Genomic DNA, 18,270 nt, shown 5'->3' on the forward strand with positions numbered 1-18,270 from the left:
TGTCTATTCTTTTTCTAAACATTTCCTATCCTTTAGTTCTGTTTGAGGATACAGTTTGTGATACTCTGTGTGGAATGGTTATGGGAGTTTGTAGATTTTAAAATAATTTATATAAATAGGGAGTGCACAATAAACATGAAACTTATACAAGTAGGGGGCTTTATAGTTCGGTGACATGCTGAATCGTTGAGGTCTGATATTTACCCAAAGTTTAGCTAAATTTAGCCAAATGTGGTTTTCTGCTTCTCTTTGTCTTCCTGTCAGTTTTCGGTGAACACACTTTAAAGCACACATGTCCGTGGGGTTTTTCACTTCTGACTTAAACACCCACACAGTTTCAGTTACACTTCTATCACTAACTGCTAAGAAAATAAGACCACCGATGGGAAATATTGCGGGTCACCAACTTTAATCTTAACCTTAAAACGCTGCGACAGGCTGATACTTGAGGTTTTATCAAAAACGCGTCAGGCTAAAAGTGCACATGTCATAATGCTTTATTGTTTTACATCCATATCTCAATCTCAAGAAGCATACACTACTTTGTTTAATGAGCTTCAGGATGCATAAGGTTGTATGAAAATAATGCATTTAAGTGATGTTAATATTATACAATGATGGTTAATAGAAAGTTTCAGCTCAAGCTCACCCTGTCTCCATGCTCCAGGCACCAAACTAACACAGGTGAGCACACTCATTAATAACCTCAACACACCCACAGTGCCACTCACAACCACCGGTGGTGTCACTGCTTAAGTGCACACATACTTCAAGTGGGAAATAAATAACCCAACATATGGCTCCTACAGGAAATCTAAGACTTTATTCATAAATACATATATATTAATATTTAGATATAGTTTTAAAGTTTTACTCTAAAAGTTTTGAAGTATTAAAAAAATTGTCTTGATGATAACACAATCTTAAAAAAAAGAAAATTCAAAAGGCAGTGCAAGTTTTGTATTATTTGTTGTAACTTGGCGATACTATATAACAAACAATGACAAACATATATCCAGATTAAAGATTGTAATAGTATAATGGTCATTTTTCCATTGAATACTGTTCAAAAGAATAACAGCTACAAACAAATGTGTACAATAAAGATAGAATTGGGCATGAACAACATTTTATAAGATGAAGCAAATGTCATTTACAGGATAAGAAAAAATGTTTTACTGATATATTTGAAAATACAAGGATTCATTAAAACTGCCCTTACAAACACAGAAAACCCACAGAGGGACTGCAGATGGTCTTCCACGTCCTACACATTGCCGTATATAGCATCATCCCAATCACCCTGCAGAGAAAACAAGATGAACTCACTGTCTTCTTTAATGTTTGCATCCAAAGCCAGAGGAAAAAAAATTATCCTTACGTTGTCATAGGGATCAACATTGGCGTAAATTCCAGAACAAGGATCATCATCAGACATCTCTTTCCTGAGAACAAAAGGCAGACAGAAAACATAATTTATCTCCAATCATTTTCAGCCATGAAGAAAGTTTTGTTTATTCCAAAGTGAGGTGATTCTCTCAAACCTAGTTGTTGTTTCATAGCGAGGAAGCTCCAGAGCTCTTTCTGTCATCTTGGTGCTATTTAGTTCTTGCGTATCTGCTGACTTCCTCCTGCTGGCAGGATAAATGTGAATACCGATCAAGACTGAACTTTTCACAAAAACCCTGGTAATGCAAACTGTTCATCATGGTTAAGCATAGAAGCTAGCATTGAGCTCCACTATTCTCTTAGTATGATGTGGGCCCTGTAGATGATCTAACATTATCTTTAAAGTTTAGAAATTCATAAAAGAATACCTTCAGCTTTATGTCATACAACAACATTTGTACAGTTGTACAAAATATATGATATACCTACAATATATCAAAGTTAAAGGTCAGTTCATGTGACTTCATGAATTCAAAAATGCGTTCAGTAAATGTCTCATTCTTCTTCTGAACACATTATTCTGAAGATTATTGTAGTACAAAGGCAGTAACAAGATAACATTTACACAGCTGTGGCACTAAGCTTGTTGCTAAAAAAGATGCTAACTGTGATATCTTGCCATTGCAGGTGTCACTTCACACTAAAATGAAGCTTGCACTTTACATACACTAACCTCTCCAAGTGTGTTTTAAGGTCGTTGTTGTGGAACCAGTCTGTCCATTTAATCTGTGTGTGTGTGTGTGTGTGTGTGTGCAAGAGAAAAAGTTTAGGTTTGTTTGTGATTTGATTTGTTTCTGTGATAAACTTCGGTTGTGACCACTGGTGTTTTTAAGATGCAAAGAAAAGTAGTTTTTTTATTATGTGAAGAACATTTTGCTGCAGTCCTGCATGAACGTGCAATACAAATATTGATTGATTGATTGATTGATTGATTGATTGATTGATTGATTGATTGATTGATTGATTATGCATCTGTGTAACGTTACGTCAGTGTTAAGTCTGGGGAAGTGACAGCAGACAGAAGATCATACAGGGAGGAAATCATGAGGGAAGAAAATTAATAATATAAGATTGTTCATGAGTCTTAAATCAAGAATCCCAGTTAACACTAAAGTCTTTTGAGTGCGAGTCCAAGTTGAGTTTCAAGTCACTGGAAATGTGATAAATACAACTCGAGTTCAAGTCCTAGACTCGAGTCCCCATCTCGACACCCCCATACTGTTCTTCTCTGTATTCATGACTTAAATGCACATATATGCTTATTATGATATTTTGCATTTACAAGCAATTTGTTTTTTTTTTAAATCATTCTTTTGTATTAAGGTTTGACTGTTCTTTAATGTCACTAAAAAGAGACAATTACTTTTTCCTTACCCCCAGTTGACAGATGTATTTTTCACTTACCATTTTATAACAATCCCCACTGCTACCAAAAGTATCACTACAATCATGCCTGCTCCAGTGGAGATGAAAATAATCAGCATCATTCCTGTTCAAACAGAAATCACACGATGCTTTCATTGTGTCTCTATGTAGATTTTAGAGGTGCCTCTGTTTTGCGTTCTTTAATTTTTGTTCATACCGTCAGTAGGTAAACGTAGGGTGAGATTGGCTCTGCCTTGAGTGTTGTTGGCCACACACTGCACAAACGTAGAGGACTGCAATTCTGCCACCGGGACACTGATGGTAAAATAACCATTTTTCTCTTCTTTGGCACCCAGCAGAACTTTGTCAGCAAGTAAAAAACGGACCTCACTTGAAGGCTTGGAGTCCACAATACACTCACATTTTATGAGTGTAGAGTCTTTGTGCTCTAAGGAGCACAAAGACTCAGTTTTAATCTCAGGGACATCTGCAAGGACAAGGACAGTTATTCCAGAAGGCTGCATTGAGCTAGCCATTTATTTATTTATAATTATTATTAATGCCAATGTCTTTGTCATTATGTCTGTTTACTTACATAACACATTAAGCTGCACAGGGCTTGATTTGGCTTGTCCCTCTTCATTGATGGCAATACAATACATGGGTCCTGTGTGTCGGGAGACATTTGGCAGTATGCAGAGATTTCCCTGACAGTGCTTCCCATTGTTTTCATTATGCCACTCATAGCTGTTGACAGGAGGGTTAGCATCACCAGTGCAGGTCAGATTTACAGTTTCTCCTTCCTTTATATCTGACTTGTACTCAATCTTCACATTGACAGGGGCATCTGCACAAAAAAAAAACATTTATTAATGTTATGGTTTTTTCGCAAGGAGACTATCAGTTTTTTTTTAACATATTTTGACATGCTAACATTTGATCATCTTTAAAAGAAAGAAAAAAGATGAATATGGTTTACTTAAACAAGACTTGCAGGGTATTTTTCAGTCTTTAATCAAAATAAAATATCATTCTTATTATGACTCCCTACTTCCATGAATTGTCACTTTTTGTGGTGGAAAGTTTGATGTACACAAGGATAGATAGATTTAATCTACACAAAATATTTTTTCAACAAAAAAATGACAGTCTGATAACCTTAATCAGTTAATGCTGAAATAACTACTGCTGTTGATGCATTTTCAAGAACAAAAGCAACAAATACAACGAATAATAAAAATCTGACTAACAGTGTGAATTTTAGTTGATCTATAGCCAGCAATGTATGATGCCTGTTTCAGTGGACAGATAATTCATCACAATTTCCTTCCAATGTAAAATCAATGCTGTACTTTTTTTTCTTTTAACTTTTTTTTTAAACAATGATATGAATCCTTAGATATTAATTGATGTAAGATATTCTCAAAGTACTCAGCATGGTTGTCTGTCTGGTAGCCATACTGTCTTGCGCTTACACTGGCTGGCCAGCTAGTAGCAGTGTATGGAACAACTATTTAGAGTCTAATGTACTAATTCATGTGCAAGTAGTCTATACTGTCAACAACCACAAATAATAATAATAATAATAATAATAATAATAATAATAATATTAATAAAAAGAAAATAGAAAGAAATACTTTTAAGTAGCTGTCCCCTAGGGCAGGGGGACAATTACTTAGAGAAGAAAGATTCAAGACTTGTGCAGTAGGGGGAGAGATTCCAGTTAGATATAGTTGTGCTCACCTCCACACATTGCAAAGGGTCTGGAACTAATCTCTTGAAAGGGTAATGGACTTAAAAGTTAAAGGTCAGTTCATGTGAAATGTTTTTCTCACCCTAAAATTTCACTGTTTAATTAAACTTTGATATTACCCTTACTTTCATTCTCATAACAAAATGCTACCACTCAGTTTAGAATTTTAAAGTTAATTTTAAGAATTACTAATATTTATTAAAAGCCTTATCAATTGATAATTTCTGATATCTGATACTGGCTCAAATTTACTCAAAATACACAAAGAATTTGTTCCCTAAGGATACAGTAATCATTAAAAACATTTCTAAAAAATCTTTATCCATAATGAATTTCATCATTTTCAAAATTAAAAATGCTTAATTTTTGTTGCACCAATACCTGCCTATTAACTAAAACACTGCATATATTTAGTGCAATTTTCTTTAAAATAAATAAATAAACAAATAAGTAAGTATAAAATACCTTTCAGATTATTTTCCAAAGAAGAACAACAGTTTTTCTATACCTAGTGTCAAGGAATTTAAAGAACTCCTTCTTAGCAAAATGGTCAAAAATCCAAAATACCCAAGAGAGGAAGGTTTTCAGACATGTATCTTTTGCATTTAGCAAGACCTGTTAGGGATCAATATCATCTTGTAGCAATTGAAATAAAACATGATTGCAGTGGAGTAAATCAAGAGTGTGAAGTGGAGCTGTAGATACTGGCATGGCTCCAAAGTCTTGGGTCCTTCAAGGATACATTTAGGTCCGCCACTGTTAACCCTCTACATTATGCTTCCGGGGTCTAAATGTTTCTTGATAATGTTTGCAGATGACATACAGATTTATGCCCCTTTAGGTCAGGTCAGGTTTATTTATATAGCTCATTTCCAACAGGTCATGCTGCCCTAAGTGCTTTACAAACTGCAACACACCTTTAATGAAAAGGTAATTCTGTAACCAAACTGCTTAATTGTTTAAAGGTTTTAAAAAGCTTGGATGGAGTTGAACTGAAAATGAAGTGTGCACTCACAGTGGCTGTGTGCAGAACTTCAGCTTGACCTTCAGAATTTTTTATTTTTTGTCAAATTTAATGATTCCCACTGAGGGGGCTGCAATAGGGGAGTTAAACTTCAAGAAATAGTAAATAGAAACTGCAAGTAATCATTCATCTAGTCGTTGAAAGTGATGTAGTTTCACTACAGATGTTCACAAGCTATTTTTTCCATTATGTCTGTTTACTTACATAACACATTAAGCTGCACAGGGCTTGATTTGGTTTGTCCCTCTTCATTGATGGCAATACAATACATGGGTCCTGTGTGTCGGGAGACATTTGGCAGTATGCAGAGATTTCCCTGACAGTGCTTCCCATTGTTTTCATTATGCCACTCATAGCTCTTGACAGGAGGGTTAGCATCACCAGTGCAGGTCAGATTTACAGTTTCTCCTTCCTTTATATCTGACTTATAGTCAACCTTCAAATTGACAGGGGCATCTGCATAAAAAACATTTATTATTAATGTTATAGTTTCTGTAGGAGGTACACAACCATGGAAAGTACTTTGGGCTGCATTTATGTATGAAAAGTGCTCTATAAATAAAGACTGGTTGATTGATTGACAAGGAGACTATCAGTTTTTTTTAAACATATTTTGACATGCTAACATTTGATCCTCTTTCAAAGAGAAAAAAAGATCAATATGGTTCACTTAAACAAGATTGCAGGGTATTTTTCAGTCTTTAATCAAAATAAAATATCATTCTTATTATGTATCCCTACTTCAATGAATTGTCACTTTTTGTAGTGGAAAGTTTGATGTACACAAGGATAGATAGATTTAATCTACACAAAATATTTTTATAACAAAAAAATGACAGTCTGATAATCTTAATCAGTTAATGCTGAAATAACTACTGCTGTTGATGCATTTTCAAGAACAAAAGCAACAAATACAACGAATAATAAAAATCTGACTAACAGTGTGAATTTTAGTTGATCTATAGCCAGCAATGTATGATGCATGTTTCAGTGGACAGATAATTCATTACAATTTCCTTCCAATATAAAATCAATGCTGTACTTTTTTTTCTTTTAACTTCTTTTAAACAATGATATGAATCCTTAGATGTTAATTGATGTAAGATATTCTCAAAGTACTCAGCATGGTTGTCTGTCTGGTAGCCATACTGTCTTGCGCTTACATTGGCTGGCCAGCTAGTAGCAGTGCATGGAACAACTCTTTAGAGTCTAATGTACTAATTCATGTGCAAGTAGTCTATACTGTCAACAACCACACACACACACACACACACACACACACACACACACACACACACACACACACACACACACACACACACACACACACAAACACACACACACAAATGTCTGTCCCCTAGGGCAGGGGGACAATTACTTGGAGAAGAAAGATTCAAGACTTGTGCAGTAGGGAGAGAGATTCCAGTTAGATATAGTTGTGCTCACCTCCACACATTGCAAAGGGTCTGGAACTAATCTCTTGAAAGGGGAATGGACTTTATTCTGCTCCATAGTTGCCCTGGGTAACAGGTAGCAGGCAGGGTAGGCTCAACAACAAACTTTTGTTTTCCCTGCTTAAAGAGAGGGTGGCTTCTCTTCACATTAGTTCAGGGAACGGGCTTTGTCAGTTGTTTCTGTATATTTAAGTAATTGTCAGGGAGTGGCTGCCTTCATCCCAAACTGAGTTGACAGACAACATACAAATAACATAAAGCTGTTTCCCAGAGTGATGCAGATGGAAACATGATGACATTTAATCCTGTGACTGTGAATGAGCCTAGCTCAAGAAGCTGCCATGGTTTTGCTGTATTTAAATATTGGTTTGTGGGTAAATTAAAAGAACTAAAATCAGCATATACTCTATATGTTGCCTCGTTTTTTTTTTTTTTGTGTTTGTTTGTTTGTTTGTTTTTTGCCTCAGTGTGGTTCAGGCTTACATTTTGCTTTCTTTGTCCTTGTTTATGCTTCCTTGGTTTAACGTGTTGTATTGTAGCTCTGATTTTGATAGATGAATTTATGACAATTGATTAATCTCAATACTGAGACTCTGTGAAGCACAAATTTTTAACATCATTGACAAACACTTACACTTTACTTTAAGGGTCTTGGACTCATGCTCCTTATATCCTCCGTTGTATGTCACGTTACATTGTAAAGGCTTGTTGTTGTCAGTGTGGGTCGGGCGAAATGTCAGAGTCGATGTGTTGTTCCACTGGCCATCACCAACCTGCTGTGACTGGAAATGCAGCTCTCCGGTGTGACTCCAGTTGAAAAGAGGAGGAGAGGCAGGGCAGGAGTGAAGGACAGAGCAGGAAGCAGACACACTTTGACCCACCTTTAGCTCCTCTTTCACAGAAAAACTGATGGGGTTTGGCTTATCTGTGTCCACAAGAGAGATCACAATAAGCAGTCAGAATGAGAAAGAGTCTACTTGCAACACATATGAGGGAGAGCACTTTGCACCAGAAGATGATAATATTGTATGCAACCATGGATTCACATTTGTAAAAAAAAGAATATGAGAAATACATTTAAAGAACTATTAGTTACTGATAAGAACACATTTGATATCTCATGCTCATTTGTGCCATTGTTTTAGATCACTAACTAAACTAAATGCAAAGCTAGTACCGTAGTTTAAAGATTCCTAATTTTGTTTTTGTAAAATTTTAGTCATTCAGCTTCTATTAATCCTGTGTGCTTGATGGTAGCTGGATGTCTTTACTTAGTTTTTCAAGATGTTTCACCTTTCAGGTTTATAAGTTTCAGACTAAAAAAAAAAACTGGGACATTTAAGTCATCACAGTTGTTGAAGGAACAGAACACACTGATGACCAACCCTTCAATCAGTCGCCTTTGACATGTTGAGTGTTGTAATAAAAATATGTTTGTTGGATAGATGACCGGCGACAATGACCTAAGTGGCCCACAACTGGGTGATTGGGTCAGTGATACTTTACCTACTCTCAAAGAGTAAATGTCCCAGCAACAGCTTATGTGCCTGAAACTCCCCACCAGTCAGACAGAACTGAATCAGCCTTTTTGAGGTTTGAAACATCTTCAAGAACCACAGAAGGCATCCAGTTGCCTTTTATTTAGGTGTTTATTTAGGTTTACCATTACATGAATGATAGAGAATCTACATAGCCATTTTTAAGAATATTCAAACTGAGAGGCATTTCCTGTTAACATCATTTAAATATGCAAAGACAACATTCAGTCAACTCAGTTAACAAAAAAGCATAAATGAGGAACAAAGTATTACTACAGTAGAAAGTAACCATAACCAGTTAAAAATTTCACTTGTGATATTTTATACTCATAACCTAAATTTTCACAAGAGATCTTTACGAAAAAACAGAAATAAACACAGATGAACATCAGAGCTACTAAGGTTCTTACCAGTGACTTACAGTGCTTTTATGTGTTCTTTTAATTCTTGTTAGTGGGAGATGTTCTACTCACGGATCATTGAAATGGACACTTTATCCTTGAAAGAATAGCTGTCGTAGCCTTTAATTTCAATCCTGAAATAAAAAGGCCCAGTGTCATCAGCTTTAAGAGGCTCAATCTTCAAAGAACAGTTCTTCTGACGGGGATCTCCCACCAGTTTCACCCGGCTCTGATAGCGCTGATGGATCTGAGCCTCTGTTGAGTGAAAAATGAAGTTTCCTTCCTGATCCTTCCAAATTCCTATATATTCACTGATTGTATTTTTTGTATCTGGGTAATTCTATGAGCAGGGGATCACCACGCATGACCCTGGAAGACCTTTGACTGAAGATGCCATCTGAGCTGTCCAAGATGAGGCTTTAGTTTCAATAACTGTAATGAAATTGAGAAACATTAAGACAAGGACACCGGAAGAGACCTGCTTGCGAAAAGACAAAAAATGAACAGATAATAAACCTCAGAAAAAGGAAAATGTCTACCGTCATATCTTGTAAAGATTACAATTTAATTTACACTGACTGCACCATACCTTTGAAGCAAATGCAGGTGAAAAACAAAGGCCATTCAAAAGCACGCATCTTCTCTTCTTAGAGTCCAGGCTGCAGAGTGACAAAAAAGGAGCATGCTGTCATATATCTCGTGACAGAGGATTTGGGAAGTTTTCGTTCCTGCTTTTAATATATTCTGCAGCCACTCTGATACATGCACAAATCTGGCTTTCTATTCAGTGTGTGTCTGGTTGAGGGTGTCTGATCAATAGAACATCAACAGAAAGAGCCAATGCTACAAATATTTACTGTTAACTGACCCTCCCTTGGATAAACATCAGATGCCCTGTCAGAAAACCACCACCAAATGTGACGACTGAAGTTAAACAGCCAACATTGCTGAAGAAACTGATAAAACTGATGACCTGTCTAAAAAGACATTTTTCCTTTTATCATTGAAGTGTGTGTTTGTGCAGCAGTGATAAAAGTCAGCATCACCCAAAGTAAACACCTGCTGATAAAATACATCATTGGCTGTTTGTTTTACAAGCTTTCTTAACTTTTTTACATTAGATGATCACTTTAGTTGTAATAATCAGTTTGATATTTCATAAAATCTAGACCTAAAAATAACAGCCATAACAGAGGAATGATGGATGTATGGGGCTATGTATGTGTTAATTGAATTCAAAATATTAACACATTTAGTTACATAAATTAGTTACCGCCATTAACGCGCTATTTTTGACACACACACACACACACACACACACATATCTATATCTAGATAGATAGATATAAATAGATGGACTATTTGAACACAAAAATAATACCATTTACAATCAATACCATTTTATATTGTGTTGTGTTATGTTATATAACGATGTACTGGAAAACATAACGAGCCCAATTTTAAGACAAGCAGGCTTATAACAAAATGGGAAGCTCCACTTAATTATGCTAAATCAATCTACCCTAAACATTTCAACAGTTCATACAACAAAGCACAATTAAAATAGCATTTTAATAATAAAAAACTTGAAATCAGTGCTGTCAATTCTACTAATTTCTGAAGAGCACAATGGTCTTTGTGGTTATATGAAAATAGCCCTTTATGTTTTATATAGCTTAAAGTTAGTGGCGCATAAGAAAAACACAAAAGAAACAAAAAGGATTTTTTCACCCAGTGACAGTGCAAAAAAACAGAAAAATATACAGTATCCATGTAATGAGGGCATTTATTGAGTCATCCTCAATAAATTTCACACAAAACCTTAATTAGTCCACACAAAACCTTCTCAAAAATTGTATAGTGAAAAGAAAAATCATAATAACCAGAAAAAGAAATTTGACAAAACCTTGGAAAAGAAAAATACATAATAAATAATCCAAGACAAATTAATTCTTTAACATCTGGATCTTACTGATTTTTTAATCATACACAGATTATATTTTGTAGAACCAAGACAGCTGCTCATATACACAATGTTGGTCACATTTTTAATTCAATAGAAGGCAGTTTAAGAGGTCAGTTTTTTCTGTTCTGTTGATTTGATTTCTCATACCAAAGTTTATGTCACCAACATTGCTGATTGCAATACAAAAATGTCAATGAGAGACATCTTAGAGTATAAACATTTTGCGAAAACTGCAGTTACTTTACATCTTTGTCAATGGTCATGAATATCTTTATTCATTTGTTACCAGGTAAGGGGGAGCCAGGACAAAAGGTCAGAGAGGGGAGTTAACATCAACTCCCCCCAGAGATTGATGATGCCTATGTGGAACAGCAGCGGGGACAGAGCATCATGTACAGCATCAGGCATTCCAGCATCCATATACTGTATGTGGCATTGAGTCATAAGCTTTCTGGTAATCAGTCCAGGCAGGTTTGTCTGGTTTTGCAGTCCCGAGCGACAGTTCTCTCAACCAGCAGCTGGTGTTTTGCCCCTCTGGTACCTTTACCCATGCCTTTCTGTGTCTCTGTCATGTATCGATCCATGTGCCCACTTATCTTAGCTGATGATGTCTGACAGGAGCTTCAATGTTGTGGAGAGACAGGACAGACAGCCTATTGTTGGATGAGACTGTTCTCTTCTGGGGATCCTTCACTATTAGGATTGTCCATCTCTTGGTCAGCCATTCAGGGTGGGTCCAATCCCTGAGCAGCTCATGGAGTGAAGTTAATGTCTTTAAACACTAGGTGTGACTCATGTTTGGGTCAGGTGCTTTCCAGTTCTTTACACCAGAGAGTCTTTGTTGGATGTCTGCCACCGTGATGGTTACTGGACTTTGTTCAGAGTGGGAGCTGTGGTCCACTCTTAGTTCTCTTAACCACTGTGCTTCACTGTTATGTGAGGCCTCCTTCACCCATATGTTTTTTTCCAGTATTGTTCAGTCTCCAGCCTTGTTGGGTTAGCATGTATGGTATTACCCTACCAATGGGAGTAAAGTTTAGCTGGGAGAACAGCCGTTTTTTTTTCCTGGCCTCTGTTTCTCTTGTGTATCTCAGTCGTGCAGACAGTGCTTGGAGTCTTTTGTTTGGCAGTTTCCAGAGCCTCAGGCATGGCTGTACCTCTTTGGTACCCCTTTTGTTGTTGTACCCTTCTGGAGTTCTGACAGTTGTCTAATTTCTCTCCAAGTTGCCTTGATTTTGGCTTGATTTCCTCGTTGGTGATTAACAGGCTCTCATCTTTCTGCTTGTGCATCTATTACTATCATTACTACTGAGAAGAATTTAATAAATGCTTCCATGTGACAAATGTTTATTTACACACCTTGCCTCACTTTTTTGTAGAATCTGCAGATCAGTCCACTTGGCTAAGTAAACTTTTCAATCAAGTTGAAGAAGACTGATTTATTTAAACATGCTAGTTTGACTATATAAGCATCAGCTTTATCACTGTGGGCAGTATAAGAAAGCAGCAAAAGTCTGTTGTTCGTGCAACTGTGCCCTAGATAAAGAAGAAGAAGAAAAAGAACAGAACAGAAAGTAGAACATTTTTAGATTTTTTAAAAAAGAACTTCATTATATGCTATTAAGAAAACATGTTTAAAGGTTAGCTGCAGAATGTGTGAAAATGTGAGAGAATGAAGACCCACTGGTGTGTTAATGTTTGAACACACAAACTGTGTGATTTTCCAGTGACTTCAAACGAAAATGCTAACTATGACTGCCTGTAACCGTCCAGTTCAGACAATAGTGGTTATGTTTAGTATAGGACAAAGTAAGGATATCCCACTCCCTTCCTTCAGACATGTCACAGATTCATGAAAATCATGCACCAAGAGTCTAATCACCAAGCATAATTGTGTCAAACACCAATCGTCATATTTCCATTTAATTTTAACTCATCTCTCAATCAGTGAGTTGACAGTGGAAAACCACTGATTAAATGTTAGAATACTATAGTTTTACTCTGCCTGATGTGTTTCTTTTTTGCCTGAATAATTAGGAGAATTTTTTTCTGCATCCAACTCCCAAATTTCTTTGAAGCTTTAGAGTGTCTCACTTTCATCACCTGAAAAGCAGAGGCCACCAGTTTTCCTCCAAATGTAGCCTCTTGTAGCCTGAGGGTTGCCAGTTTGATCATTGGCCTGTTGAGCTCATGTCGAGGTGTCCCTGAACAGGACACTGAACCCCAAATTGCTCCTGATGGGTCGTGGTTAGGGGCTGCCCGGTGGTGGTAGTTAGCACTGCAGCCTCACAGCAAGAAGGTCACCGGTTCAAATCTTGGCGGGGGGGGGGGGGTTTGAACCTTTCTGTGTGGAGTTTGCATGTTCTCCCCGTGTATGCGTGGGTTCTCCCCGAGTTCTCCGGCTTCCTCCCACCGTCCAAAGACATGCATGATAGGTTAATTGGTTATTCTAAATTCTCCCTAGGAGAGAGTGTGTGTGTGAATGGTTGTTTGTCTATCTCTATTGGCCCTGCGACAGACTGGTGACCTGTCCAGGGTGTACCCTGCCTCTCACCTGTTAAAATGCTGGGATAGGCTCCAGCTCACCCGCGACCCATAATGGAATAAGAGGTCAAGATAATGGATGGATGGATGGATAATGGGTTGTGGTTAGTGCTTTGCATGGCAGCTTCATCACATCAGTGTGTGAATGTGTATGTGAATGGCTGAATGTGATGTATAATGTAAAGCGCTTTGGTTATCATTCAAGATACATAAAAACGCTATAAATACAGACCATTTACCATTTAACATGATGCTATTCCATGCACCCCAAATGTTGCCGGTTCAAGCCTCGGCTGGGGGAGGTTTAAACCTGGTGGTGGTGGCTTTTCTGTGTGGAGTTTGCATGTTCTCTCCACGTATGCGTGGGTTCCTTCCGGGTTCTAAGGCTTCCTCCCACCGTCCAAAGACATGCATGTTAGGTTAACTGGTTATTCTAAATTCTCCGTAGGAGTGAGTGTTTATGTGAATGGTTGTTTGTTATTTACGAGATCTGGGAAATTTCTGAACTTTAATCTTCTGCAACATAACAACCAAAGAACCCCAGATGCAACTCTTCATCCAAAATGTCCACTTTTGAAACTGTCTCTTTATTAACTGGTGTTTTTCTTTCACTGATAAATGAAAACCTCCTTTTCCAGGCAGTCTTAACTGGAAACAAAACACCTGGATGCACCGAGGAACGTTTATCTTAACATTCCAGAGGGTAATAAAGTGTCTTAATGTTTCTCTGTATCCCAGCACAGAGAAGGCAAAGACTTTGTCTGCATGAAGAGTAAAAGATTATACTTTACTAGTCTAAAATGTTCATTTAAATAGATACATATATACATATGTGTTTATTCTTGATACCATGCCCATGCATATAATAATTATCATTTTGTACAAGGTTTAATTAACAAGCTTGATTAATTGGTGACCTGAAACTTTATTACTGTGTTTGTGTGAGATATAACCTTTTTCTTATTATTATCGTCTTTGCAATGATTCACTGAGGGTTTTAATGATGTCTCATTTAAGGCTTTAATAACTTGGATATATAGATATATTCACAAAATGTTTAATTCCCACAAGACTGTTATTGGTCAAGATGGTCCCACATCCTTTCATGGGGAGGGGTCTTCAAACTAACACTTTTTGAACTCAGAACAAAGATTTTAGGTTGAGCTCTTCCTCTTTTGGTCCTCGCTGCTTCAAGTTGACTTCAAGTTGTCTGCTCTTGGAGGCTCTCTCCAAGTTCTCTTCAACTCCCCTCCAGACATGGCTGTTTTCCAGAGTTAGGACACTTCGTCTGAACGCAAGAGAGAAAGAGAGAGAGATGCTGCCGGAGAATTAAGTTTGCAGTGATGTGAAGAACATCACTACAGATAATAAAGTTTGTGCTTGCATTCAAGATGCATGATTGACAATTTTGTTCCTTTTTGGATTGATTAACTCCGTTTAGTTCATTCCTTTTTCCAGCTAATACTTTGCCTTTCTGTAGTTGTGTTTTAATCTTTTGGACTTTTAATTGTCGATCCTAAATTTTGATCTTTACTTTAGATAACAGGTTAGCGCAGGCTGACCAAAGCTTCAGAACCAGTGCTACAGAGTTTCTTTTTGGACTGACTTAAAGCTGGACATTTTTCATCTTTTGCCATATCACCGCAAGTCATTCACTGTCCATCATCGATACCACCAGCCAAGCCGCGGGAGAGTCCGCATCCGCACAGCTGCCTGATCCAAACCTTCGGACCACCACGTGAAGAATCTTCTGGCCTTCTGGAAGTCGCCCCGGGATCCATACCACCTGCGCCAACTTCCTCACTTGCCCAGGAGAGTCACTACCACGGTCTTAAGTTGGCTCGAGCCAAACAGAACCGGACGAGTCCTGCTCGGATCAATTCTCTGCCTATCTGCTCCCAGAATGGTTGGTTGTCTGACAGTGACCTAGCAGTTCTACATCTTTTTTCAGTCCTGAACCTTAGTTTAATTAACACCGCAGGTTAATTAACTTTGTTGATTTCTTGCATACATTTCATTCATTCTGACACTTTGAAATAAGATTCCAGTTTGAACTCCATATTCTGCATTTTACAATGTTTAATTCATTTTCCCATGCGAAGTCCTTTGTAAATATTTCCCTTTCATTTACGCATGATTAGTTTAGTAATAAATATTTCATATTTATCCTAAACTGGTCTGGTTATTATGAACTCCTCCTTTGAACCATGTTATGGGTCCCTTCGACGTAAGAATTCACGTTAGTGGCATCCTGAGACTGACTGATTGATAACTGATTGATCTGACTAGCTTGAATTAATTAATTTATTAAATTAATTAATTTAGTACTCTAATGGTGTCCATACAGCCATTAGATTCGGATAAAGCTACCTGTGTGGTGGTGCCTACGAGGAAATTAATAACATCATTTTATGAAATTATTAAAATTAATAATTTTATTAAACATCTTTAATGTTTAATGACACTAAATGCTACACTGATAATGAGTAAAGTTGGGCTTATCTTAAACCTGGCTTATCTAAAAGATGATAGATGTATGGATCTATGTATAAAAAGAATATTGATGGAACAACTAATAAATAAAAAGTGATTAGCATGATTGGCAAAGAGTTTCACTTTCACCGAAGCTGCTCAAGTTTAAAGTACCATGCCAACACTAAGCATGCGTTGTCATGAGTTTCTGCCCTTCTGTTTTTTCCCTTTTTTCCCTCCATGTGCTGTGTTTTGTGTGTGTGTGTGTGTGTGTGTGCGTGTGTGTGGGTGTGCGTGTGTGCGTGTGGGCGTGGCTGTCCCAACAGGTTCCTAAAGCACAGCTGTTATTCATCAACTCATCACACCAGCAGTATATCTACCGCAATCCTTCCTTCATTCGATGCCAGATTGTTCAACTTACAACACGTGGTATATCTGGTTTAGTATATTTTGGGAATTTTGCCATGTTTGTGTTACCTAATGTGTGTATTGTCCCTACAGAAACCCCTGCTGAAGCCTATATATTTCATATTCCAAACACTGTTAGACTTACCTCACCTCTGTGTCCTGAGCCACGCCTGCATCCACAGCATTCTCTAGATCAGAGGTCCCCAACTTGGGCCCTAGATAGAAATAGAAATAAACAGATCATTGTCATGTGGAAAATTGTATATATCAGTGTATAAACACACAACACTGAAAAATTAATGCTATTCTTTTAAAAAACATCAAAAACCTTATGTAAAATTAAATACAACTGAAAGTGGACTATTTTTTTAGAGCTTTCCTGTGATCTGAACACTGATTAAATATTTTCTACCTGATATCAACCAATCTGTCACACTGTGGTCAGTTCAGGATGTTTTTTCAACATCTGCAATGTCTGTGTTTATTTTTTAGACTACATGGCTGTCCTGTATTCTAAAAGATCTCTGGTCACCTCCAACCAGCAGTGCCATCTACAGAAAGGTCAAAGAAAGGATAATGAAGAGGAAAGTGGAGTACACCCTCAGTAAGTTATGCTAGCTTTTAACTGACACTTTACAAAAATATGGAACACATAATTTATACAAAATTAATATTATATATAGATTAAAAAATACATCAGGACTATATTGCTTTGTTTTGTTTTGTATATATAAACTACTCACAAAAAGTTGGGCATATTCTGCTTTTGTATGATGTCAGAATTAACCTAAAATACAACAGAACCTTCACAGGTGAGTTAATTCAATCTTGTTTAAACTTCTGAAAGCACATGTACTACTTTATAATGTTTAAGTATTTATTCTACTACGTAATGTTGTGAAAGAAATTTTGCTGCATATGGTAATCACTCATATATGTCACAGTGCGTGGTCGGCACTGAGTTTTCCCAGCCGTCCCTGAATGCATTCTCCCTCTAACTCTGCTGATTGCTGATGCGCTCCACCTGGTCTGGGCTCCTTATATACCAGTCTGTGACAACTCTTCTCGGCCAGATCGTCTTGGTTTTTCCTTGTACGCTTCCAGCCTTTGTCTCCTGCTTGCCAACCTGATCTCTGACCTGTGACTAGGGATGGTGAAACCGAGGCCTCATGAATCACCGAGCCAACTTTGACCCAAATGCTTGAAAATGGCTGTGTGAGTCTGATGTATCAGAAGGATGGCGTTGACACCTCACATCTGTCATCCCTGTCTCAACTTGGAATACGTGTTCAATAAACGATACGTAATCTACCATCCGAGTGAATATTTATTTTCTGTTGTTCATATAAATAACAAGGAGGGGTATTAGGTAACATTTGTTTAGGTAACCGAATTGTGGTGTAACTTAAGTAAACCAATCTGTAATGATAGTAGTTACTCAGTGGGAAGGAGTGTTTGTGCTACGAGGGTAGAGACTGTGTTAGTTATTTTATACAGTTGTAATAAAAGTGTTAACTGTTTTATGTGTCTTATTATTTATAATAGATATTGCAAATGCGTGTTATCGTCTACCTCATGAGTTGTTTTTTTTTTTTGCATAGCTGATCGTTGTTAAATGTGGCACACTGCACATTTATGTACATAGATTATTTACTCAGTTTTTTTGTTTATCTTCTATCTAGTTTTTTTTTTTTTTTTTTTTTTGTTTTATGGCATTCAGGTTGGACGGCAAAGTAAGATTTTCATTGTTCAGGGAAACTTGTTTCCTTACTGTGCAAATGACAATAAACACTTTGAATCTTGAAATGTATTATGAGAAAAAAAACTTTGGCAACATTGTGATGTGTCATAGATTTTTATTTAAAAACGTATTTTCTGTCAGGCTTCAGTCTGCTC

General features: G+C 37.1%; 1 protein-coding gene and 1 long non-coding RNA gene across 4 annotated transcripts; both read right to left on the reverse strand.

Moving 5' to 3' along the window:
* Nucleotides 1-952: 952 nt before the first annotated feature.
* Nucleotides 953-9,093, reverse strand: LOC121642481 (B-cell receptor CD22-like). Of its 3 annotated transcripts, none has more exons than XM_041989244.1 (8): nucleotides 9,057-9,093; nucleotides 7,680-7,970; nucleotides 3,410-3,661; nucleotides 3,032-3,301; nucleotides 2,854-2,938; nucleotides 1,545-1,631; nucleotides 1,382-1,445; nucleotides 953-1,303 (listed from the first exon to the last, which is right to left on the reverse strand). In XM_041989244.1, exons 1-8 carry the CDS (start codon nucleotides 9,061-9,063, stop codon nucleotides 1,268-1,270), a joined length of 1,092 nt encoding a protein of 363 aa, XP_041845178.1. In that variant the 5' UTR covers nucleotides 9,064-9,093; the 3' UTR covers nucleotides 953-1,267. The 3 variants fall into 3 exon arrangements, with proteins under 3 accessions (XP_041845178.1, XP_041845177.1, XP_041845179.1); XM_041989243.1 differs by having other exon boundaries at nucleotides 1,545-1,634; XM_041989245.1 differs by lacking the exons at nucleotides 7,680-7,970; nucleotides 9,057-9,093 and adding an exon at nucleotides 5,796-5,940 and having other exon boundaries at nucleotides 1,545-1,634.
* A 232-nt stretch (nucleotides 9,094-9,325) lies between these two features.
* LOC121642486 lies at nucleotides 9,326-16,591 on the reverse strand. The gene is made up of 3 exons (XR_006010899.1): nucleotides 16,520-16,591; nucleotides 9,574-9,643; nucleotides 9,326-9,416 (listed from the first exon to the last, which is right to left on the reverse strand). It is a non-coding gene; the product is annotated as an uncharacterized LOC121642486 (long non-coding RNA).
* Nucleotides 16,592-18,270: the final 1,679 nt, after the last annotated feature.

Source organism: Melanotaenia boesemani, chromosome 6 (genome assembly GCF_017639745.1).
Source record: "Melanotaenia boesemani isolate fMelBoe1 chromosome 6, fMelBoe1.pri, whole genome shotgun sequence".
In the NCBI taxonomy this organism is placed as follows: domain Eukaryota; kingdom Metazoa; phylum Chordata; class Actinopteri; order Atheriniformes; family Melanotaeniidae; genus Melanotaenia; species Melanotaenia boesemani.